The sequence below is a fragment of the Pelodiscus sinensis genome, chromosome 4 (assembly GCF_052426305.1).
Source record: "Pelodiscus sinensis isolate ZL-2025 chromosome 4, ASM5242630v1, whole genome shotgun sequence".
NCBI classification, from domain to species: domain Eukaryota; kingdom Metazoa; phylum Chordata; order Testudines; family Trionychidae; genus Pelodiscus; species Pelodiscus sinensis.
Window position 1 is genome coordinate 13,713,628 of NC_143055.1, and position 25,882 is coordinate 13,739,509.

The 25,882-nt window shown below is 41.3% G+C and overlaps 1 protein-coding gene across 4 annotated transcripts in view; it reads right to left on the minus strand.

The window, feature by feature from the left end:
- The window catches only part of KDM3A (lysine demethylase 3A), a 65,521-nt gene that overhangs the window by 13,170 nt on the left and 26,469 nt on the right, over window positions 1–25,882 (minus strand). For 3 of the 4 annotated variants that reach the window (XM_006111621.5, XM_075930957.2, XM_025185686.3), the window contains 15 exons: window positions 24,761–24,962; window positions 19,967–20,181; window positions 18,529–18,681; window positions 18,248–18,343; window positions 17,353–17,480; window positions 15,416–15,599; window positions 13,296–13,465; window positions 12,171–12,407; window positions 10,887–11,058; window positions 7,887–7,977; window positions 6,423–6,553; window positions 5,234–5,353; window positions 5,005–5,144; window positions 282–458; window positions 69–203 (listed from right to left, as the gene is read on the minus strand). In XM_006111621.5, coding sequence (XP_006111683.2) covers window positions 69–203; window positions 282–458; window positions 5,005–5,144; window positions 5,234–5,353; window positions 6,423–6,553; window positions 7,887–7,977; window positions 10,887–11,058; window positions 12,171–12,407; window positions 13,296–13,465; window positions 15,416–15,599; window positions 17,353–17,480; window positions 18,248–18,343; window positions 18,529–18,681; window positions 19,967–20,181; window positions 24,761–24,962 — 2,351 coding nt within the window. Of the gene's footprint in view, window positions 1–68; window positions 204–281; window positions 459–1,087; window positions 1,193–5,004; window positions 5,145–5,233; window positions 5,354–6,422; window positions 6,554–7,886; window positions 7,978–10,886; window positions 11,059–12,170; window positions 12,408–13,295; window positions 13,466–15,415; window positions 15,600–17,352; window positions 17,481–18,247; window positions 18,344–18,528; window positions 18,682–19,966; window positions 20,182–24,760; window positions 24,963–25,882 lie in introns of those variants that run through there. The other variant, XM_075930956.2, reaches the window with a different exon arrangement.

A 25,882-nucleotide genomic window follows, 5' to 3' on the forward strand; every position in this document is an offset into this window, starting at 1 on the left:
CATCCATGATATGCATATGCTACTGACCCCTACATATAATTTTTTTTAACTGAAAATTTATAAGTTACCTGCAGTTTATCTTCATGGTTTGTATGTGTTTGTGACAGATATCTGAATTCCTGAGTGAGCCAAAAGCAATGTTTGACATGCTCCGGAGAAACAAAATCTTCTGCTACTTTAATACAGCTGTATAAGTTATGAACCTGAGAGAGAACAAAGATATCAGTCACATGTCTAGAAGTCTGAAATTCTCAATCAATAATAGTATAATTGGTTCTTGCCTGATGTGGTGCTCCTGCTGGAATGAAAACTACATCTCCTAGAAACTGTACGATAGCCCAGCCTTGAACTCCATATTCTTGATGAAGACGTTTTCTCAGAGATCTGTCCAAATACCAACTCTGATCATGAATTGGATCATGATCAACAGGGTTTTCTTGACCTTGTTCTTCTGAGACCTGAAAAAACAGTCACGGTATGACAGTGATTACTCAAAAAGATGTTAAATTCTTTATCTAATGTACACTTGTATTTGATAGACAACGTCAGACCACTGAATAGTTGACCTGTATGTTTATGTTTAAATACCCTACTAGCTATAAACACTAATGAAAACATAAGGCTTCATCTTCCAGTACTTTAAGAACTTTAAAGGTTACCACCATAATCTGTTTAATAATACAGAAGATGCATTACTTTTATAGCATTCTGCAAGCATTTGCTAAAGACCTTCACTACACTCCTGTGACAAGGACAAGTATCTCATTTGCAGTAGGGATGTTAAAATTAGATTAATCAACTAATTGAATAATTGATGGAATTTCTATTGACTATTGGATTAGTTGATAAGGGCACTTCTGCTTTTGAAATGTACAAAATTGTGCATTCAAAGATTCAAATGCCACGAGCAGCCTGGGTCTAGCAGGGGACTCTTGAAAGTCAAGAGTCCCCCGCTGGACCCAGGCTACATGTGGTGCTTCCATTTCAAAATGTACAAGAGCCCCAGTGGGGACTCTTGTACATGTCAAAGGTGAAACACAACCGCTGCTCTAATAGAGACAGCAAAGGCGGGGGGAGTAGTTTAATCACTTACTTCCGTAATTTACAGACAACCCCTCTGTATCCTTCAAGTGATTTGGACAAAGCCACAGAGGGAGCCAGCCAGTGCAGCAATGTGATTGGAGGTTTTGTACTAGAAAGAAAAATATGTACTATAATCTACCTATACCTTGGGTCTTCTCAAAGAAATATTTAAGGTAAAGCCTTATACTATTTTGTAAGATCATCTGAAACAAAGCTGAAGTTAGGGATGTAAAATTATATAAATAAATAAAACCAGTAACTGTATAACCAAATCAAAATTATATCAGTTACATGGTTAAACAGTTACCCAGGAACCTAAGGATAGAAGGGTTAACCTAAAGGAAGGGTGCTGGAAGAAGAGTACCCCCGCATCTGGAATCCCAGCACATGTAGGGTCTGGGGTCCTGGATGCCAGCCTTGTACTTTGGGCTGTGCCATTACCAGCTGAGAGACCAGCAACCCAGATGAACCCTGGCTGGCACAGGGCCAGCAGGCAGGACTCTAGGCAGAATTTAACCATTAACAGAAACCAATAAGCATCAACTTATTAGTTAAAGTCTTACATCCCTAGTTGAAATATTAAACTTCCCACATAGAAGCAGTGGGAAGCATTTGCCATTCACATCCCTTAAATCTAGATGGTGAACTGGCTCTCTGATCCCTACCAATAAAGCTTGTGAATGACAAGCCCTACATTCACAACTCTTATGAATAAATAAGACAACATGTAGGTTTATCAGCAATGTATTTGTTCAAGAGAACAGCCTAGAACCATTATTAGAATTTGGAAGTTTCACTTTTTCAAGTTTTCTCCTCCCTCCCCTCCAAAGTCATATATGTTCCAATCACTTGGCTAACTCCATCACCTCCCTTTTAAAAGCTCTGAATCAGTTTTATTTTTGTTCCCATTATCAAACAGGATCTATACCTGGAACTGAACCCCCAAATTAACCATCTTGCCAGGTGTACACAAAGCCCAGATATACAGATACAAAGTGTTTCAGTCTGGTTAGTTTAATTATCTCCTTCCAGTTTTAAGATATACCAAGTGGGAGATGTGGTGAGAGAAGCAGCTTTCAAGCTTACACAGCACTCTTCTTCAGCTATGGGAAATTTAGGGTAGGTCTAGGCTACAAACGTGCAGCTGTGTTGCTGTAGCTTCTGGTTAAGCTCTCCCCATCTGCTTAACTCCCCTCCACAAGACGCAGTAGTTATATCAGCAGAAGAAGCTCTTTCACCAACATTGTACTGTCATCATGAAGGATCAAGTTCAGTAAAACTACATTGCTCACAGGTGTAGATTTTTCATGCTACCTAGCAATATATATCTAAGGAAGTGTGTCCTATAGACTTCAGTGACACAGCTTAATATAAGGCAAAACAGACTGTTTAGCATAAATAGTTAACATATTTCAAGGTGAAGTGGCCCATTGACACCGCTCCAGTCATAGGCAGGTGGGGGAGTTGTTAGTGGGTTATAGATTGTTGTAATAGGTCATAAATCCTGTGCATATTCAGTCCATGATTTTCAGTGTCCAGGAAAGTTATGAATCTAAGCTCCCAGTCTTGTATTTTGCAAGTATTGTGTGAATTTCCTTTGAGGATGAGGACTAAGAGGTCAGATATAGTTATTACTGTGAAGAAAAGTGTTCACCCACAAGTAATAGGGCAATTTGCCTTTTATTGTTTTCCTATGAGTTCATCTGAGAGCACAGTGATGATTTCGTTTCACTTACATAGTTGCTACTGGGGCATTTAGTGCCCTGGACTAGGTATACCCTGTAACGCAGTGGTCTCCAACCTTTTTAATACAAGATCTTTTTCGATTTAAGTGTAATGTAAGATCTTCTTCAAACCCAAATATCCTTGTCCCGATTCCTTCCTGCCCCTTCTTTGAGGCCCTGCCCCTGCTCCACCCCCTACTCCAAGGCCTCATCCTGCTCACTCCACCCCCTTTCGTCCCCCATCCTCATTCACTTTCACCATGCTGGGGAAAAGGTTTGGGGTGCAGACTCTGATCTTGTGCCAGAGGGTTCAGCGTGAGAGAAGGGCTCCAGGCTTAGCTCAGGACAGGAGATTGAGGTCCAGGGTGCAAGCTCTAAGAAGGAGTTTGGGTTCAGGGGGGAGGGGGAGAGAGAGATTTACTTATGGGGCAGGAAGTTGGGTGCAGGTGGAGGTTCAGGGCTGGGACAAGGGTTCAGGATGAAGGCTCTGGCTGGGCACCATTTGAGTTGGCTTTCAGGTGGTGGAGCAGTGGGGTTAAGACAGGCTTACTCCTGCCCTCGCCCTGCACCACTCATGAAAGCAGCTGGCATGTATAACAGTGGCTCCAATGATACCATGTGCTGTCCCTCATCTACAAGTACTGAGCCCACAGCTTCTACTAGCCATGGTTCCCTGTTATCGATCCATGGGAGCTGAACAAGTGGTGTCTGCAGGCAAGGACAGCATGCAGAGACCCCCTGTGCTGCTTCTCTCAGGGGCTGTAGGGACATGCCAGCCACTTCCAGGAGCAGCAATTATCATCTGGATAATTACTCCAACCATGCCAGGTTTGGCATTTTAGAACTCACTATTTGAATTAAATTTAAGCATAAGAGAAATGAAAATCTTTGCAAGCTGTAAAAGAAATAACCCTCCACATGTGCTGGGAGAGGAGAGTGAAGGACAGTGTGTTTGTGAGAGTGACAGACACGCACATAGTGAGCGAGAGTGACAGATTTGCATTATCAAGCTCTCTCTATCCCCTTCCCTGTGTGTGGAGTTAGGGTACAGGAGTGGGGGGAAGGAGGGACACCCTGACATCAGCACCCTCACCTATTCTCCCTCCTAGACCCTGCACAGCAAGCAGGAGGCTCCCAGGGGAGCAGCACCAAGGCAGAGCATCATGACAGTGGATGGAGAGGCAACTGAAGTGCCAGCGCTTGATAGCTTCCTGGCCAAACCAGTCAGGATCACCTGTCAGAGGCTCCAAGACATACCAGTAGATCCCAAGCTTCTGGTTGGCGACCACTGCTGTAATGTAACAGGCATGTTCAGGAACTATGGCACTTGAAAGGTGTGTCATAGGAGGGTGTTGATCATTGCAGCAGTGGAGATAGTGGGTATATGTTTTGCATCTGTTGTCAGTCTCTGATTTTGCCACAGCTACAACTAAGGATGTAAAATCCCGTTTACTTAGTTAACTGGTTAAGCCTTATGTTTAACTGGTTAACCAATTAAAATGGGGATGGGCCGGGCCAGGCCGTGCCTGCTGCAGACGAGAGCTGCTCTGACCAGCTGGAACGCTCTCCGTACCAGCCCTGTGGGGGCCCACAGTGTACTGGGCTAGACCCACCACAGCCAGATCCACCCCCATTAAGAGTGAGGCTTACCAGTTAACTATTCACATCCCTACCTCCTGCCAATGTTCATCCTTTACATATCAACTAACAGCAGACTTAAAAACTGACCAATTTTTAAGATGTTTACAGGTTATAATATATTCAAGCCACATTGTAGTAGGCAGGAGGATTGAGTCTGATGACAAACTCCTCCTCCATTCTCTTACAATGCCAGATATTCAGAATCCAGAGAGGAGAGGAGGGATCAGAAAATACCAGACATTTTAGGTGTCCGGTATTTTCTGAATATTTTTTTTTTAAATTGGACAGGAGGCAAAAATACCAGACTGACTGTCAGTTCTGGACACCTGGAAACCCTACTTGTCCTGCTCCTTGGCAACCTGCCACAGAGTTGGAGACACCAGGGATTTCTCAGTTCTATTAGTTACTTTCAGTTAAAATTTGCATTTCTTTTTAACCTTAGTTTGTCTGGCTTCTGCTTCTAGCCACTGGATCTTGTTTTGTAGATTAAAAAAGTCTCTTACAAAACTTCTGTTCCCCCTGTATTAGTTTGTTCCTAAGTGTAAAATTAACCTACCTTTTTAAGGAATTCCCGGATCTTCTCTGTATCTTTAGCAGCATAAATGTGCCATAGAGCTCCAGGTTTCTCCCGACTCTCTATAAAACGCTTAATTGTCAACTCATCAGAATCACCATCTTGTATTGTTTTAAGCACTTCTGTATAGAAAAAAGAGTGAACACACAATTATACTAAAGGTCTTTTCCTCTGTTTACACAGAGATGATTTCAACGTGTAAATGTTTTACCTTCTTCTTGATTAACCTGCCCTTTTGGTATGCCCACATAAACCATAACATTAGCTGCATCAGATACATCTAAATGGAGGTTTGTTGTTCCATACTTTCTATCTTCTGGTGTAATTAAACCTGAAAAAATTCAATATGCAGCATATGAATAGGTCAATAAAGAAATATCCACTATAAGCAGCAGCTGTATTTGAAAAGCAGTGTTTACAATGTTTGTTAACATGATTACAGTATCAAAGTGGTTTCAGAGTCAGAATCCAAGGCTAGCCTTATTATCTACATATAATCATGAAACATACATTTTCAAAATAGGCTGTTTGCCTTCATACCTAACATAGGTACCATGTACAGAAGCCATGCTCAAGACTTACTAGTACAAAGTTTGTGTAGCCATTTCAGATAGTACAAGTCTCAGAAACAATCCTGTTTCCATGAAGTGCAGCAGCTCTCCTAATTTAACTCCAAAATGAAAAACTGTCAAGCATGGCTCTAAAAGAAATAAGCCTGAGAGCTATTTTAATGCATGTCACAGATTCCTCTTATTACAACTTAAAACAAGGTAACAGTTTGACTGTGCCAGGAAAACGGGATGTGCCTGAAATGGGATTGCTTCTCAAAGCCAAACAGAAATGAGACAATTATCAAACATGGTCCTCAAAAATGACATAACTGAGTGAATGCTGAGAAAGACTGAACCAAGATGAGCCAGAAAAATAGGATGAATTTGGAATAGGATTGCTTCTCAAACCTTTCAGAAAAGAGATGAAACAGAGAATTTGTAGCTCTATTTTGGCACAGCTAAATTAAAGCTTAAAGTTTGAAAACTAACAATCTTCTATTGGCTGTAGTCATTTTGGTTTCCCTTTTTTGTTAAAACAGAACGATAAGAGTTTAGAGAGATGGAAAAACAAAATACACTATGGAATTCCCGAATTACTGTCCTGAGCAACGCCGAGTTAATCTGCTAGTTAAATATAAAACCAAGAGATCAACTGATGGATATTGACTGTAACTCATCTGAGCATTGCTAGTTGTTACCAAAAGGAAACAAGATCAAACACCTAATTTGGATTAATAGAATGACAAATCTGATTGTCTAACTAATTACAAGGGCTGTACTTAATTCTGTAGTTCCCATATATTCTAGTAAATGTTAAGCATGAGCTACAAAATTAACAGGATTACTTACCATATGCATTGTACATTTTAGGACCTAAATCTGGTCGAACAAAATAGTTGGGAAGTCTGGAGGCAAGGTTGAGTTTACCATCTCTTCTAGTGTACTCTGGCAATGGAATATTATTCATCAGGTCATCAAACCTACAGTAATACAACTCCATTACTATTAGCCAATAGTACAAAATATTCAAGGGACAGATTTATAAAAATTAATACAACTAACGTTCTTCTTTTCCAGACAAGAGATATAATTTTCATCGATGTACTAATTAAATCTAATGTGAAAACTAGAGAACAGCTAGCTATGACATAGGTATGTGATGTTTAAAAGTCTACACTAGCACTTTACAATGCTGTAAAAAATACACATACATCCTGCTTCTGAGCCCAACAAATTACAGTTCTATAAAGTGCCAGTGTGAACCAGGCTATAGCGCTGGCAGTCATGCTCCCACAGCTGTTAGCTACTTCCTTTGTAGAGTTTTACATAGAGTGCTAGGAGATCTCTCTCCCAATGCTAGTGCCATGGCCACATTCGGTTTAAAGTGCTGGTGCTAAGTGTAGAGAAACCCTAACATATATTAGTGGCAGAACCTAAAAACTAAGAGAAGTGTTACAGAATTTTTCCTTTTTGAAGTCTAAACTTAATCAGCAAGCAGCACCAAAGGGTTAATTTAGATGAAAATGCAACTTATTGTATATTTATGACTATCTATAATATATCTTTGACACCAAACCATTCCAAACATCTCACAGCAACATATGTAGCTTATACATACACTACAGTCACCACTCAAAGTTGAAGCAGATGTTTCAGAGTAGGGATGTAAGCGACTAGTCAACTATCCATTTAAGCATATGCTTATCAGATAGTTGACTCGACTAGTCGCTTCTCCCCGCTTGCTACATCTATCAGAGAGAGGCAGTAAAGGGGGAGCAGGAGCCCAGACTGGGGGAAGCCAGTTTAAAAGCCAGTTCCCTCCCCCAACACCATCTATGTGAGGGAGGGCCAGGAGCACAGCAGGGAGCTGGCGGCACTTCTGCCTTTGAAACGTAGCAAGGCTCTTACTACGTTTCAAAAGCAATAGCGCTATGGGCTCGGGGTGAGCGGGGAACCCTAAGTTTCCCCACTGGCCCTATGATCCCTGCTTTTGAAATGTACCACTGTCTCCCTGGGCTCTTGTGCATTTCAAAAGCAGGGAGCGCAGGGCCAACAAGGGATTGCTTGAATCCCATGCTGGCTCTGTGCTGCCTGCGACACTTCCACCTTTCAAATGTAGCAACAGACGTCAGGGCTCTTGCTACATTTCAAAGATGGAGGTGCCCTTATCGACTAATCAAATAGTCGATGACAATTGCACTGACTAGTCGATTAGTTGATTACATTTAACATCCTTATTTCAGAGTTCAATACTATTTGTGATTTCTGGTGCATCAACCATGCAAGGAAAAGTTTTTTTTTGTAAATTCATACCGAGATGGCATCATGTCTCGGAAGTCTTCTCCTGGAGGCCAGTCCTTAAGCTTCAACACCATTGGCTCCCCTCCTTCTGTTTTAAGACGGCCTATCATTAAAATTTCACAGGTATCAATTTCTTGTAACTCAAACTTCTTATAACAGAAAAACCTATTCAGAAGTTTCTAATCTCATACATTACAAGCACACATTTTTTTTATACAAAACTAGGACCTTGTTTTTTTCTACAACACTATTAAGGAATTTGCCAGAGTTGTATTCCAGAAAAAGCAGTGTCTTACAATAGCACTAGTTCTTCCAGGGGTCTTGTCCTCCCTATCCATCCAGTTCCAGCTGCAATTTAATTTCAGGAAATAGTGGCTATGGTGGCCTAATAGCAACCTCTCCCAGTATCAGAGGCTTGGGATAGAGCCAACCCCCAGCTCTAGATGATAAATAAAAGACATGAGAGAGTTCTTCAGGTAGCAGTCTTGTGGATTTTTATGATGGGTACATTATGTAGGTAGACCATTGAGCTCTAGTAGAGCAAACTAACCAGTGTTTAACAGTGCCAACCTATCTATTACATAAAGGAAAATGTTTGTGCTTTAATGACTTAAGACACTGTAAGAGCTACCACAACCAAACTTTTCATGGGATAACCTTTCCTCCAGGAGAAGGTTTTAAGGTACTTTTGGACCCGATTGGGGTCCCGCCCTGCCCCCTGCAGCCCCAGGCGCAGGCTGGGGCGCCCCTCCCGCATATAGCCTCCCAGGACTTGCCCCCTCCTGCCTGCGAGGTTACATAACCTGCCCTTTTCCCTCTCTCCCCCCTCCCTCCCCGCCAGCACGCAGTGCCCCCACCCCCATACGCACAACGGCTCGGGCACCCACCCTGCCCCCCATGGCTCCTGCAGCCCCAGGTGCAAGCTGGTGCAGCCCTCCCACATAAACTTCCCCTCCACCCGGGGTCACTTCCCACCTGCCACCTCCCCTCCAGAAACCAAGACCAAAGCTGGCCAGCCTTTCTGCTTAGCTCGCTGGGCTTATCCGAGCAGAAGGAATCTGTGTGCCTGCTGCAGCGTAGGGCAGAGGGGCCGGGTTAAACCCTCAATGCATTACACTGTTGTGAAGCCAGCCTGCTGCTGTTCATACTGTGAGTGGGGCTCTTCTGTGTCTGGTTCCAGCCATCGGGGTTAGATGTGAGCTCTGAGCTTTTGCTTACCAAGGCAGGGCAGGTGGATCCCTGAGCCAACCTTGCAAAGAGAAGTCCCCTTGCTACTGGCTGCATGACTGTACACTTTTCTCCTGGGGGCTGGCTGCTCAGTCCTGGGGGGAGGAGGGTCCTGCTGCTCTCAGAGGGTCAGGTGTGGGCCAGGAGCCGTCAGCCCCCAGGACCTGTGACTCTGGGGGTCCCCTGGCTATGGGTCCCCTCCTTTCCTAAATTTTGTTCCTCCGGTTTCCCGAGCAACGCCAGGTAAGTCCAGCTAGTAGCCTAATAATGCACTTAAGATGTACTGAGAGGAAATGCATTCCCTTTACACTGATTAAGGGCTATTAAAAGCATAGATGGATTTCTGAATTGCTTTAGTCCTATTCCAACAGCAAGAACAGACCCTGGCACCCTTCTAACATCAAATGTAGTAGTTTCCAAGGTGAGAAGGCAGTTTTAGGAAGACCATCTAGAGATGAATTCCTTATGAATCACACTTTAAGACACCATTTCTGGTATCAGACCACAACAACTTTATCACTACATGTTGTACTTCTTTTAACCGGGACTCCCGGGTCCAGCATGGACCACAGATGTTCCTGGACCACAGAGCCCAGGAAGAAGGAGGTCTGGTGGTGGGGCAGGAGCGTCATTGGGGCACCGGCAACTCCACCAGGAGCCCATGGGGAGGGGAGGGGGGAAAAAGAGAGAAGAGGGAGGAAGGAAGGCCCCAGCATAGCTCCCTGGCCTCAGCAGCTGGAGAGCTGTAACCTGGCAGTGGCTGTGGACCTCTGGCCCCAGCCAGGGAGCTCCAACCCTAGCAGCAGCCAGAGAGCTCTGCTGGCCCCATCCCAGGCCATGGAACTCCAGTCCTAGCAGCAAACAGCGAGCTCTGGCCCGGGCCATGGAACTCCAGTCCAGTCCCTCCACCCCAGCCACAGAGCTCCAGCTCCAGCCATGGAGCCCCGGCTGCGCAGCTCTGGCTATGGAGCTCCGGTCCCAGGGGCTGAGGGAGCAGTAGGGACAGGCTAGAGCCCTAACCCAGTGACAGCACGGCCACAAGGCGAGGGATCTTCCCTGTTCTGGCAAATCCCCTTGTTTGGGACCAGTCAGGTCCCAAGGGTGCCGAACCAGCAAGGTCCACCCTGTAATGGAATACTGAAAAATTAAAAGTGAGCCCTTAAATAAAACTTATGTCTTGCACTTCTCACAGAAGTGATTCCAATTAGAAGTGCAAAACGTGAAATAAAGAGTTTTCTAGGTGCTCAACAAGCCAATTCAACCATCTTATTAGCATTAACATTTATCATTTTACAATCCAGATTCCACTGGTAAAACAGCAGAAGGATGTATTTTAAGCAAGGGAAGTACTCAAACGTCCTCCCAGCGTTTCCCCAAAGACCCTCTGTCAGACAGACGAAAAAGATGCTGAAGGAGGAAAGCCCTAAAAAGGAGATTGAGAAAACATTTTCATTCTTGTACAGAGGACTTGGAACAATGTCAGTGCATTTCACACAGTGCACCTGTTAAGAACAATGACAGGCACGCTGAGAGAGATGAACCATTTGCTTAACCCCCCCCCTCTCCCCCCCAAAAAAACACTGAAACTTGGAACTACTGGGTTTACCAGATTTTCCAAGCCAGACAGAATAGTATATTCCCATGACAGAGATGTCACAGATAAAAGTCTGGAGTAAAGCAAGCAGTAAGAATGGGAAGCAGAATATTTTCTTATGTTTGCCATATTTCTTAGTACTGTATCCATTATCCAAAACAATAGAATGTAAGTGACTTGACATTTCATACTTGGAATATCTTCAAATCCATCCCAGAAGTCTCCTACAGTAGCTCCTGTGATAATTTCATTAGTTCTGCAATTAACCAGATCTACTTCCTGTTGGCCGAACTCCTTCCTGAAGGATTCTGGTTTCCAAAGCTCTGTATTTAATTTGTGATGCACTCCAGACACCATCACAGGCTACAAAGACATATGAAAGAAAAAGTAAAGCCTCTATTTCAGAATATTTTACATAAAAAGCACTTCTGCAGGGCCTCATCATACAGGAATTATAATGACAGTGTCAAGAGATTATACTATATCTAGTAAGAAAAACCCACCTTTTCTCTAACGTCTTATTCATAGTATTGCTGAGGCCATGGGTACCTCATGAAAATATATTTAGAGTAGCATTTACAATACCTTTATATTATTTAGGTGATAATGTTAGGTTTACATCGTCTGTAGATTTTATATTAAAACTACTTTGTCGTTTAAAATCTTATCCATATTTGAGGGAAATAAAGAAGGAACCAGTAGCAACAAAATTGCAAATTCATTCATCCTTTGTACTTTCAGAAGTTAATTTTAGAAACTACAAAAACTTCAAATGTATTTAAGTTGCCTGGAAAACAAAAGTTTGTCATGCTACCTTTAAACACTTAACTGGAAAAGCATGTTCTGTTAGAAGAAAAACAAAGTTGGTCACAATACAGGTGACAGAGATCACTGATGCTAAGTGAACAATTTTTCATTACTTTGGATGTCAGCTCCCAGACTTATGACCAGAGCCAGAGTCACAACAGGAGCCACCAATAATCACAGTAAGCGGTATTAAAATGCAGAGTACTTCATTCAGTTTAGCTTGTTCTATGCAAGGAGATCAGCACTAATGAACAAACTCAGCATTCATGGCAATTATGGATAATAATTTCCCTTTAAACAGATAAAGAAATGAAAGCAGAGTGAGTCTGTGATCTTACCATCTGTCAGTGGCAAAGTTAAGAACACACCTAGAATGTGAAGTCCACTTCTACTCTGCTCTAATCACCAGACAATCATTGATAGTGTCTGTCTGGCACAAAGCAATGCAACATATGGCATGCTGAACTGGAAATGATAATCTCAGAACCAAAGCTGAATGTCCAGCTATATGCTCTGAAGATCCTTTCTGCTTATACACCTCAGCAATAAAGGGCCATTATAAAAAGGTACATAGTGTGTATTAGCCCACTAAGGACAATGTGAATATGCAGTATTAGCCCACTAAGGACAATGTGAATATGCAGTAAACAAAACATGGAGGAAAATACCTGTCCCTGCTTCCAGCATTCTCTGAACACATTCCAGTTACTTGCATTGTTGGGATCTTGAAGACACAACAAGCGGTTATCACATAGCCAATAGTGTGGTGTATCAAAGCCCAATATGCTAGGCTTTATAGTTAATCCTTGAGGTTTCTTAGGCAAATCTGTGAGAGTTCTACATTGCACCAACGATGCAAAAATGTCATCCAGGATTTTGGGAGTGCTCTTGAGCCCACTTTCTGTCTGAATTGAAGAGGAAGAAGAGAAAGTGGATGTTAATATGCTTCTGTTGCAGTCATATGTCAAGATGCCATCTGTTCTCCAGTGGTCTTAAGTAATCCAACATTCCTACTAGATATTTTTGCCACAAATGACCCCTTTTCACTTTTGCTCACATTCATATTATGTAAGGATAAAATTCTTGTCCTTATAGTTTGTTTCATTGATACAGCTTTATACTAAAATAATATAGAAAGACATCTGTGCAAACCCACTGAAGAAGATGGAGCATGGATCCCAGCTAGGATTATATTTATGGTTAGTGATCTGAAATCAGTGAGATTGCACTGCTGAAGCCCAGGTTAAATACTTCCCTATTATTTCAAAATTAGTCACACACTGGGTTTAATTCACATCAGGAGGGAAGCAATCTGCAATTCTGGCATCTAAAAAAAACCAAACACACACCTGATGGAGAATGCAGCTTTTAAAACTCTAGCTGGGGTTGTCTGTGGCACTCTGGAAGCACTGGGAGGCAATGTGGCTGCTGGCACACACAGTGTAAGAGGAGAGCTTGGTATTGGTGGATGCTCTAGACTCAACTAATTTTTCCTCATGGGTGCGTCATTCCCAGAGCACCCGCTGGTGCCTACACTTCCAGATGTAGGAGCTACAGTTTTGCCAAGATTATGCCACTGTGGCACTACTCCATGTAGGCTATAACTATATACCTCCATATGTAGGACTCTGATGGAAGCTAGGCAATGAATGTGCCTTCCCTAACAAAATATTTTGATGGTTATGTTTAGCACGTTCTTGGTGAAATGGTTCCTATTTGCTATACCTTTTCAGTAGAGTTGGGCTTTTACACCACAGCAAGAAAAAGAAAACATTGCAGAAGTCGTTGTATACCTTTCCTCCAGAAGAGTTCAGCAGATTCCTCAAGAAGCCTGTATTGTTGTTGCTCACAGGTGTTAATATTGCACTGTTGAACGTTTGCAGGGCTGTAGTGGGTTTAGTGAAATTGGGGAGGGTCTGAAGAGGTTTGTTTTCATTCTTTAAAGTGGATGTGAGGAGTTTATCTAAAATGCAGAGGGGGGGAATCCAATGAAGCTGAACCAAGGCAGGTGTACTCTTGAGTTTGAAGAACAATTTTATAAACATTTAAAAAAAATACTTGTGAAGATGACCAACATTCAGTTTAAAACCATCTTTGAGTCATACTACATTTCAACTATATTCATTAAAATGCTATTCCTTTTTGGAGGAGACATTACCCCTTTATGTAGTTTTAAATTTATAAACACTGATACAAACAAAACTGTGGCTGAAATGTAAATACATTCAGCGTCAAGAAATATTTTGCCCGTTGTCAATGGCTGAAGATAGTAAAAAGAGCATTCGACTCTCAAGACTTGCAGTTGTAGATGCTTCATGACAGCGGTGGGGAACCTTTTTTGGGTTGGGGGCCACTAAATAATCCACAGAGATATCAGCTGGGGCTGCACACACACAAGCACCCCCTCCCCCCCCCCCAACGTGGTGTAATGTTCTTTAATTATTTAGAATTTTAGTGTGATGGCTGAGTTTGCTTTTCTTTGCCCAGCTGTGGCCACTCCTGCCTCCTTAAAGGCATCCCCATGCAGGGAAGGGGATGAGTTTCCCTTCCCTCCCACTCCTGCAAGGGATCCCCCCCCCATTCCCCAATGCCTTCTTAACTGTTAAGGGGGCACTGCTGGCAGTGTGAGGCCACCCTATACAGGGAAGAGATGGGGGGGGGGAGCTGGCCTTGCTGTGGCCTCCCCCCATGCAGGGAAGGGGGCTTGCCTTCCATCCCCAGAGGGGGAGGGATCTCCCCCTCCCCTTTCCTTCCCGGTCCCTGAATACCTCATTAATAGTTCCAGCCTCTGTGCAGCTGCCTGGGGCGGGGGAAGAGGGAGAGAGGGTACCATGCACAGAAACACCAAGGAGCTCCAGCCCATGGAGCTTCCCCTCCAGCCAGGTCTCCTGCATACACCACAAATGTCCACCCACGATGCAGGGGAGGCTGGGGAAGTTTTTAAAGCAACCCCTGGGGACTCCCTTCAGCATTTCATAGCTATCCCCTCCCAAGGGCTGGATTAAATTGTTTGGCATGTCAGATTTGGCCCACGGGCCAGAGGTTCTCCACCCCTGCTTTATGACATTAGGCACTGACTCTTCCATTTCCTTCTGGAGAGTGGAAGGGGATCTGTTCTCTGCCCAAAACACAGCACCAAAACTGGCACCATACTTGAACTGACACATTTTTACTTATGCCTCAGATTTTCCTCAAAGAAACATATTCATACTTCCTTCTACTATATTATTGCAGAGTACAGATTGAACCTCCCTAAGTCCAGCGCTCTCTAATCCAACAACATCCATTGTCTGGCATGATTTTATTTATCCGGATGTCCATTTATGGGTGTGGCCAAGTTTCCCACAGTCCCATAAAGTTTGTTTACAGCTACCAAGTCCTGGCTCTGACTATTCTGTTCTGTTATTTAGCTCTGATTTACCCCTAAATGTCTTAAGAGTCTTTAGCAGTGAAAGTGTTGGTAATGCTGCTAGACAATATTGACCTTCTGTGGCTTGACAAATTATCTGGTTCAGTACTGGTCAAATCCTCAGAATGTTGGACTACAGAGGTTTAACCTGTAGTACAGTTTACAGAGTGGATTTACACGAGTGTCTAATCAAGTTAGGTACCTAGTGTGTTTAGGCAATTTTGAAAAATCCAGTGTCACAGGTGAAGTTTCCAAAAATGCCTAAATGACTTAATTTTAAGCTTCATTTAGGTGTTTAACAGTAATTTTTTTAAAATGCTTAATCTCTAAGTGTGAGAAAGTCAGTTCTACAATACACAAAAGTCTTTTTAGATGGTTTATGAAACTTTATGCTAGTAGCTAGCCACCATAACCTCGACCCATTCCACAAACATGTTGAAATTGTACATTTACAATTAGCTAGTATCAGTGAAAGGTTTTTTTTTTTTTACATATGAAACTTACCTTTATTTTCTTTATTCACGTTTCCACTTGTTAGATTAGCCAGCCAACTTAAGGAAGGAGAAGTATTTACTGGAGAGACTGATTTACTTCCAAGTGTTGGTTTTATCAAAGAATCACAGCTAGTGGCCAATGGGTTTAGGATAAAATTATGCTGAAGGGTAGATTTCTCTCCAGGGATTAAATTCTGCAAAACAAGTTGAAGGACTTAAACCTAAAGATACTTAAGTAGTTTGCCCAAAGTTACAGAGGAAGACTATGGAGAACAGAGAATTCAGCCCTGCTCGTCAAGTCCTGGGTTAGTAACTTAGCCACCAGATAATTTGTCATCTCCCTTTTACTTGACATTCTTTCTTTACATCTGTTATTGACACCCTAGAGCAGTGTTCAACTGATCCATCTGCTAGACATCAGTTCAGTTCTGCTCCCAAGTAGGGCCTCTGCTTTAAAGGATCACTTTGCCACTCTATTCCAGTTCCATCCTCAGCTCCCAGCAGGCTCCAGCTTATGCACTTCCCTGCCCAGACCCAGCTGCAATGTCCCCATACTAAAGAGGCTCCTGACTCTTGTAGTTACTCCACAGCTCAAAATCCAGGATACGCAAGTGAGCATGAGGAATAACAGTGCTTGTTCAGATCATGAATATTTTTGCTTAACTGAATTCAAATATTTCCATTTCACCTGGGTGCAAAACTTCCACTTTCAATCCACTGCCAACCATCATTTTCAGAGGGAAATTTTTTTCCATGAATCCAATTAGCAATAAAAACACGACATTTAAATGTGTCATAAATTGCATGGAAATGACTCAATTTTCAGAAAGGCGTTGCCAACAGAAGCATTTGATTTATTCCCAAGTACCTTTAAGTGCTTAAAGCTCACCAACAGAGCGCTTTGTACAATTTGTCTAATTTCAATGTAATTAAAAAAAGGGCTCTAGCTTTGTAAATTCTGTTAGTAATAAGATGACTATTTTTATAAGCCTATCTCCACCCCCATTTCCTCATATCACAGCCCTTTAGAATCATTTGTTAGCTAGATAGTCTAAAATACTTGTTAAAACTCCAGTAATAGAGTCTAAGGCAGATTAAGCATTTATTATTTTCTCTAGATTTAACCTACTGTGTTGTGTTCTTTTGTCAGTAAATCTCTAGGACTCAAGGAATTTCTTTCGTTCTCTTTATGCCACCCATCACATTCCCTTAGCCTTCCAGTCTAGGGCTATGTCTACACTATAGCCTCGTGCAAAAACATATGCAAATGAGGTGAAGCATGGGAATATCGCCGCACCTCATTTGCATAACAGGCTCCATTATTGTGCAAAAACCCCCTCTTGTGCAAGAGACATCCTTCTGCATTTTTTTTCCCCAGTAAGAACAGCTCTTGAGCAAGAGGGGGGTTTTGCGCAAAAAGGAGCTGTGTAGACAGCTCCTTTTTGCAGAGAAGCCTCTTGCACAAAAACAAAGCCTTGTTAATTATGCAAATGAGGCATGGCGATATTCCATGCTTCATCTCATTTGCATTTTTTTTGCACAAAACGGGCACAGTATAGACATAGCCTAGTAGTTTCTTTAAAATATATTTTCTTCAGTACAATCCTCCTTTTCTTTTAGCAGTCAGTGAACGCAAGCTGAAGACTGCTCAGTGCTTTTCAGCAGCCAAACACTTGTTTAGGTGTTTATAAGGTCTCAATTAAATACTCTGCAAGTACACTTAAGAAAGCTGAGCCAGTGAATATGCACACATTAATAGTACACAGATCCATTGAATGGGTTTTCAGAGGTGGTTATTGTTGGCCTAAGTCCATATCCACTGAAATCAGTTACCTTTGAGACGTCAATGGGAGCAGAATCAGGCCAACACTGAGCACTTTAACAAGTCTCAATGTGTGTGCATGCATGCGCGCGCGAAAATAAAAAAATGCAAGACAGCGGCAATACCTGTTTTAGATCCTCCTTCAGATTTGGTTTTGACAGGGCCTTTAACTGCTTATTCGCACAAGGACAATTGGCCTTTATTCCCCATTTTGCTCTTACAGAGTGAACAGTGTCACCAACATCATAGAGAGCTAAATGAGAAGAATCAGTAATGAGCTCGTATTATCAAAATTAAACCTATAGACTATCATGGTTCAATGTGTGTAGACTATGTAGCTCAAAGACAGTTAAGAGAAAAAGCATTTCCAAAATGGTGATACAAGTTGAACCTCTCTAGTCCAGCATCCTTGGGACCTGACCAATGCTAAACCAGAGAATTTGCCATTGTAGATCAATATTGTCTAGCAGTATTACCAGCATTTCCACTGCTTACTGGACTCTTAGAAGATATTTAGTGGTAAAGTAGAGCTAAGTAACAGTACAGAACAGAGCCAAGAACTGGTGGCTGTAAAACTTTATGAGATTGCAGGAAACTTGGCCACACACAGGATAAGTGGACATCCGGCTGACTAAAATCATGCCAGACCACAGATGTTGCCAGATGAGAGTGTGCTGGAATAGCAAGGTTCAACCTGCATATCAGTTTACCTCACAGTTTACTTAGATTTAATTTTTTCAGATAAGCCAAATTTTTGTCCTTAAAATTAAATACTTTATATAAATGAAAACCAACACAAAATGCAAAATTAGTCTTCACACACTGTTTCTTGGTAAACTGGCTGGACAAGTTTATTACTCAAATCATTTTAGTCTAGTCCATGAGGAAACATTCTAGATCAAATCTAACCTCCACTGAGGTCAGTGGAATCTTTTTCCTTCATCACACATAGGATCAGTCCCTATATGAGTGAACAGAACACTTGGTACTGTTCGCATACTTCGTAGTAAATCAGAATACCTTTTCCAGGAATTATCTGCGTAGGCATTAAGTTCTCTGGTTCATGTAACTGACCCTTCACACATTTAAGCCAGGAGAAAGTATCAGATGCACCATCTGAAACAATCATTTGAGATGACTGGTTAGCATGTTCATTCATCAGTCTCTAAACAGACACTTTTTTGTTCTTCAATAATTTCAGATTACAAGTTTATAAAAAGAGCTTTACAATAAACCTATCCATTCATTAATGTAATATAGTTCAGTCATTTTTAACAAAGTGGGACACTATACATTCTCACCTTCATGTATGCTTTTCTTTTTCATCCTGTAACAATCTACACACACTCCAAAGCCACACTTGGGGCAAACCCAGTGAAGGTTGAAGATTGTGGTGTCACAGACATCACACATTTCTCGAACTCCTCGAACTGCACGTTTCCAGGCTACTTGTCCTGTGGTAATTGACAGACTAGTCAAAGTTAAAGAGTTAACTTGCAGCCCTATAGGTTTTGATTAATGTACTTGAAAATTACTTTAGGCATAAAATATAACCCATTGGCTCAAGAATTAATCTTGCCCCATCTCAGGGAGATTTTTAAAAGGAAAAATTCCAAATTTGGAGAAAACATTTCAGAGACAGGTTTGACTATATTCAAGGTTTCAAATGCAAGAAAAAAAATCCTGGGAAGACTGATTAGTGGACAGAGGGGAAACAAGGCTGTCAAAGGTGCACAATAATCATATGGATATTCTACTGTCTTGCCTGTGCTCACGTGTATACACACACACACACACACACACACACACACACACACACACACACCCCACCACAAAGAAACACCACAGACATTCCCTTTAATCTATCGTGCACCTCTTGCAATACAATCACAGTTACAGGAAAACGATATCTTAAAACTGTAAAAATGTCAAGGTTCCATGTTTGTTATCTTTTCATGGTTTGTATTTAAAAGTGTGCTTAATTTAAGGTAAAATAAGAATAGGGGTTTTTAAGCGGTTAACCCTGTAATCTCAGCATGGTCTCAGAAATTTGAACCAAGTTCTTTCCCATGTGCACATCTGCACCAGTAAAGGTTCTGCAAACTAATTATCCTTTCAGCAAGACCCATTGAAGTCCACTGGTTTCAAAAGGTGCAAAACTTAAATAATTCATTGGGAATCAATTTTTCATTACTGAAGACAATGAGAGTTCTATCATCAACCTCAAATGGAAGCAAGATCAGATCCTTGATACACAAAACTAGAAGCCATATCACTCAACTTGTTAGCCCCCTACTGCTACCAAGAACAGAAAGCAATAAAACTATTTTGTCCCTAAGTTCATAGCTCTGACTATACAAAGGTAGCAGATGCGTAGCATAGAAAAAGTACCATTATTACATCATTGCTTTCCACAGAATTGCACTAAGTTTTTTTCTGGAAACGGAGAAGAGGTGAGACCAATTCAGAGTATGAGACACATGCACTATTGAAAACTACCACAGCTGGATCCTGATTACGGTCCAAGAGTACAGACCTTGCTTAACATTCACATCCATAAGTTTAGACATATTACTACTTCCCACCAGCAAGAATCAAAATGCACATTTAATAAAGATTTTAAATGGCAACACCAAAGGCATGCAATCAATTTGCACGATGGAGAAAAAACTATAAAGATCTATTTTAAAAAGTTGAGTGAAAAGCTCTAAATTTTATATTCAGAAGAGCTGCTCTTACTGTGTGGTTCTACTGTGGACATGACCTCTTTTTCAGATATCACCAGCCGGCAGAAGTGGTCTCCGATGTTGGCTAGAATATACTTTGCAGTGTCTAGATCTAGTCCTACAACATTTTTTGCTAAAGGCAGCCACAAGCTGATAGCCTCAGAATCATACTTGTCTGGGGTTAAAAAGCCTTCTTCACGCAGCAATCCATGTCTATTGAACCGCAGCCTGTCAAGAGAGGGGATGGGAAGAAGAAAAAAATGCAAATATTCTCTAATAGCTCATTTCCACCTGTTCTAGTCTATTACCCGGATACTGACATACATCCATACATGAAGTTAATGGGATAATTGAGAATGGTGAATATGATCCAATGGTTAGTATAGATCAGGATAAATTGTATCCTCTATGTCAATTAATCATGATTAAACTCAGTTCATTGAGAAAAATTCAGTTTTTGTTGTGCTCAAACCAGTGTATCTAAAGAATCCAATTAGTGAGAATCTTAAATTCATTTGCAATATGAGACTTTCATTTCAGGGCTATAGGAAAGATATTTCATTGTATGAGTGGTGTGTTGCTCAAACTTCATTCAAACCTTAGGACAGCAGGAAACTGAATACCTTAAATTGGAAAGCAGGTCATTAGATAAAACAACATCTACTTTCCAGACGGTTTTCTATTCAGATTTACGCAGGAAAAAAAAACCAAACCACTTTACAAGCCACATCTTAAAAATATTCATTAATAGGACTCCTTTACAAACGCTATCTTAGTGAAAAATAACTGCTTCTGAGGTGGAAAGGTAACAGCCAACAGAAGTTCAATATGCTGCAAAAAAGTGTTAAAGAAAGTTTTAGCCAGGATATTAAGAGCATCTCTGTCACCTTATGCAACAAAAGAATGATATGGTCTATGTCCCATAAAGTTTAACATAAGAAAAACAAGACTAGTAGGAACAGGTAAGTCTAAATCATAAGGAATGAGACAGATTTCACGGAAGGAGAGAGATCTATTAAGATTTGAAAAAGGAGGGGATATGTTCAGGGACCTTGCATAATCTGCATTTCTGCAGAATAATCTACACCTTTCTTCACAGATATGTTCCAAAATTTAAGATGTCCATTCAAAATAATTTCTCTAGTCCCTGACAATCCTATTTAAGGGCAGATACTTCCAGGGTACTGAACAAGTCTGCTCTGGAACTGAAAGCATGAATCTCTACAGCTTGAAATAAAGAACCAGGCTCCCAAGCAGGCAACTGTAACAGACTCAACCTCTGTGGATCAGGCTTTGGAGAAAAGTACGCCACACAGTGGAACCATTTAGTTTTACTTCAGGCTGGATTACCTTAGATCTGTAAGTCGAACTAAACTATGTTACTTCAGTCACATAAGTTATATATACAGTGGCGTCTACATTGCACCGTGTCAACTGGAGAGGCTCTCCTGCCAATTTACCTTACCCTTCCTGGAGAGCTTGAACACAGGAGTGCAAGGGAAAGTATGCTACCATTGACTTAACAGACCCACTAATCAATACTGCTTCACTGATCACAGCAGTACTGATCTAGCTTTAAGAACAGACAAGCCTTTACATTTCCAAAACACTTTCAAGGCTTAAATCAAAGAGTTTTTCCAAGTCTGACCTGACATAACTGAGAAATGTGAACTGTCCCATCATTTCAAATGGATGCTGGAATTGAAACTAACATTTTGATTTTCAACTCCTAGTTATTTTAGCAGAAATATCCAGAAGTTAGTGTTTATCCCACAATCCCAAACGAACACACATCCTTTGGTGCCAAAAGTCTTTTCATTCCACCCACATATGCCAATTTTTATGATGCTGCTATGTGCATGTGGTTAATATTGACAATCATTAAAAACTCTAAGTGCATTACAAGCATAAAGTAATTTGAATTTAATATCAAAATATAGACCATGAAATGCAGTACTCATTGTTTAATATTTCATGGAAAACTTCATTTTTTAAGCCTTAAGCTGTTACAGAAATTCCAGTAAAGCAAACTAGAGTGCTATAACACCACAATCAGCCTGATACAGTGTAGATGATTTGTTTGGAGTGAACTAAAATACTTGTATATAAACTGAATTTATTTAATTTCAGTTATCACAAGTTTAAAAAAAATAAACCTGTTTAAAAATATATTTTTGTATTAAATTCAGATAAGGCCTAAGCTTACTATAATCATTTAAGCCATTTAAATAAGAAATTAATACACTAAATCAATAAACTTCTATTAAAATCTATTGAGCTGGTGACTGCTTTTCCACAGATAGCAAGAATTGGGAGCAAAGCTTACAATGGAGTTCAAGCTGTATAAACATGTCATAATAGAGCATGTCTGCTCTTTGGCCAAAAAAAAATGTCGGAAGAGCAGATGTGTTCCCTGGACACAGCAGAGTTTTTCCAGAATACCCCAGTATTTTCCAGAATACCCTGGTGTTCCGGAAAAACCCCATAGCCTAGACATAGCCTCAAAGACACTTTATGCAAAACAGAAAAAGTTTGAGAGATAGCTGTGTTAGTCTGTTTTAGCAAAAAAACAAGGAGTCTGGTGGCACTTTAAAGATTAATGAATTTACTAAGGTATTAGAACATAAGCTTTTGTGAGCTACAACTCACTTTATCCTTTTTTTCTTCTTCAGCATCTGATGAAGGCAGCAGTGTGATGTAAGTACTAATTAAATCAGAGTGGATATGGTTCATCTCAAATAGTGATGAGGTCAGAGTACCCCATTAGGAAATAACCTATTGTAATGTGAAAACCATTCAATGTCTTAATGTAAACCTTAGTTTAAGAAGCCAAATTTGCACATGAATTCCAGCTCAGCAGTTTCCTGTTGCAGTCTGGTTTTGAATTTTATTTTTTGGGGGAAGAGGGGGGGGCTGAGAATAGCAATTACAAGTCCAAAACTGTGTGTCCAGGGAGGTTAAAGTTTTTGTATATTGCCATTCTTAGTGTATGATTTGTGTCCATCCAATTCTTTTGCATAGAAATAGTCCAGCTTGTCCAATGTAAATGGCAGAGAAGAATTATTGCCATATAATGGCATATACTATGTTAGAAGATGTGCATGGGAATCAGGCTTCCATAGTATAACTGATGTGGTTAGGTCCTCTGATAGTGTCACTAGAGTAAGTGTGTGGACAGAGCTGGCAATGAGGTTTGTTGCAGCAATAGGTTACTACTGAATTAGCATTTCTATTATGGGGTGTGAAGTTGGTGGTATGTGTCTCAGATTGGGGGACAGTTTGTAAGGGAGGAATGGTCTGTCTCCCAAGGTCTAAGAGTGATGGATCATCATCTATGATAGGTTGTATATCCTTGATATATAGGATGGGTTTTAGCTGGGAACTTTAGGTAATGGCTAATGGTGTTCTGTTGCTTTCATTGTTGAGTCTGTCTTAAAAGATGTAACCTGTTAAATCTGTATATCCTATTTTTGTGCATGTATCATTCTTGTATGTGAAGTTAGAAATATGAAGTGTGAATCTGTTTTTAATTCTAAATGTGCTGATACTTTAGGAACTTAATGGCTTGGTGAGAATGTCAACAATCTATGAATAGTTTTGTTTTTCCTGTAAACCCAAACTGTGGTTGGTCCTACAAAGACATGTGACCATGACACATGATGCTGGAACCTATTTTGAATCTGGTACTCTTACACTCAAGATGAGACAAGTTTGAATTGAACAAAAAATTCCTGCCTTGGGCAAGAGGAATATAAAGGGGAAAACCAAAGCATAGGAGAATAGCCAAACGCCAAGAGACTGCTCCCTCCTCACTTACCACTCAGGATGTAAAATCCTGTTCAGTTAGTTCACTGGTTAAGCATTAAGTTTAAACAGTTAACTGCTTAAATGGGGGTGGCTGGGAGCTGCACTGGCCAGGCTGGAGTGCCTCCCCACCCACAGCACAGTGGGCAGTTCTGGCCAGGCCAGACCCTCGCCACATACATGGAGGGAAGGCCACCAGTTAACTGTAACCAGTAAGCATCGCTCAGTAAGGGTGATGCTTACTGGTTAACCAGTCACATCCCTACTTACCACTCAAGATGCCTGCTGGAAACATAAGATTTGAACAGGGGGAAAGGATTGGGCCCAAAATAGAAGGCTGCCTAGCCAGTTAAAGAGATCATTACAACAAAAATTTGCATGTGACAAGTTTTAGTGTGTTAGTATTAGCTGAAACATTTTATTTTGGCTTGGTAATTTTACTTTGATCCATCTGTTAACACTTGCCATCACTTAAATCCTACTTTTTGTATTTAATAAAAATACTTATCAAGCCCTGTGTAAATAATTGTTACTGGGGGGACGGTAGCAACCACTGAGCCTCTCTCTTTTTTACGGATTAAGGTGGCTGATCTTATGAGTTTTCTCAGTTTTTAAACTTCTACACAAAGTTTTTAAACTTCTACACAGAGTAAGGCAGATTTATTTGGGGTTCTGGTTCCTTTTTGGGGTTGCATTCCTGGGTGCTGCTATCAGCCTTATAAGCTGAACCCTGCCAGAGCTGAGCTGGTTCAGGGTCTGTGTTGGTATGCAGGGGGGTGGTAACGCCAACTCTGTGCCTTGGCTGGAAGAGCCCAGAACTTCTAGCACAACAGGACTGTGTGGTGGGGAGCCCCAGAAGGTAGGAAGACAGTCTTTCTGGTATGATCAGCACACTGAGTGTCAACCCCAAAGAGACCCCTATGATCCAACTGATCACAGAATTATAAAATCCATTTGTACAGCTGGAAATATCAACATCCAGATACTTTCAAAATATTCTCACCTCCTGAAGTGAAAGAATCTGCAAAAGACAGTGGAGTCTTTTTGCTCTTTGTTTTTTCGGTAGCTGTCCAGGCGGCATTCCCTGCACTTATGTAGGTGAGGTGCAATGTTATTGCAGGAACCATCCTGCACAAAAGCTTCACCACTTTGCTGCAGCTTCTTGATTTTACAAGCATCTGCCAAAACTGACTTATGAACAATTACTGCAGGAAAAGAAATAGAGCAGAATAAATAACTTCAACTTTGCTTACCCTATGTATCTGTTAAAACTACATTCACTTTTGCTAAGTTATTAAAAATGTTCACCCTATACCTCAAGTTAACTAACATATTTTGGAGTTGGTTGCTTATCACAAAGCATAAACTTATTTTCAAGTATTCTTTTCCCTTATGACATGCATATCTAATCCTACCAAGCCCTTAAATATCTTTTCCCAAGGCTTTCTCTGTATACATAATCTGAAAATTGTGTATAAAATTTTAGGAGTCCCATCATACTCCTTGGGTGCCTAGTCTAGAAATGAAATCTAGGTGTTTCACTAACTCAGACATCAAGACTGCTATTTCAGAAGATTCCTTATCCTATTATCATAGTTTTCTAAAATTTCTAAGCAACTTTAAATCCTATTAGACTTCCAGCATTGCCTGGGTTGGAGCAGCAGAGGCCAGGTAGCTCACCCACCAGCTCTGACTCCTTTCCAGAGTGGGGGTGGTGGCACAGACTACCCATCATCTTCTTCTCATAGCCAGCCCAGGACAGGGGGAGACCAGACAAGCCCACCCACAAGTTTCTTCTCAGGGCTGTATGGTACAGTGGGTAGCTACTCCTTGGGGGGCAGCCTGGGGCGACAGAGGCTATGCTGCTGGCCAGTGGCTGCTTCCTGGACTGGGGCACTTACTGCCGCACTGTGGTCATTCATAACAGTCTTTGCTATCATACCCTAGCCTTTCCCTTTGATGCAAAACAAATCACATTCCTTGCTCATCCCATTGTCCCTGCACAACCAAATCCTGACTTTGCTTTAAGTTATAAGAGGAAGCTGCATACCAAATTTGGTGGTCCTAGCTCTTACCACTTAGGAAGAGTTCTTGAACAAACAGACTCACAGATGCACAAACTCTA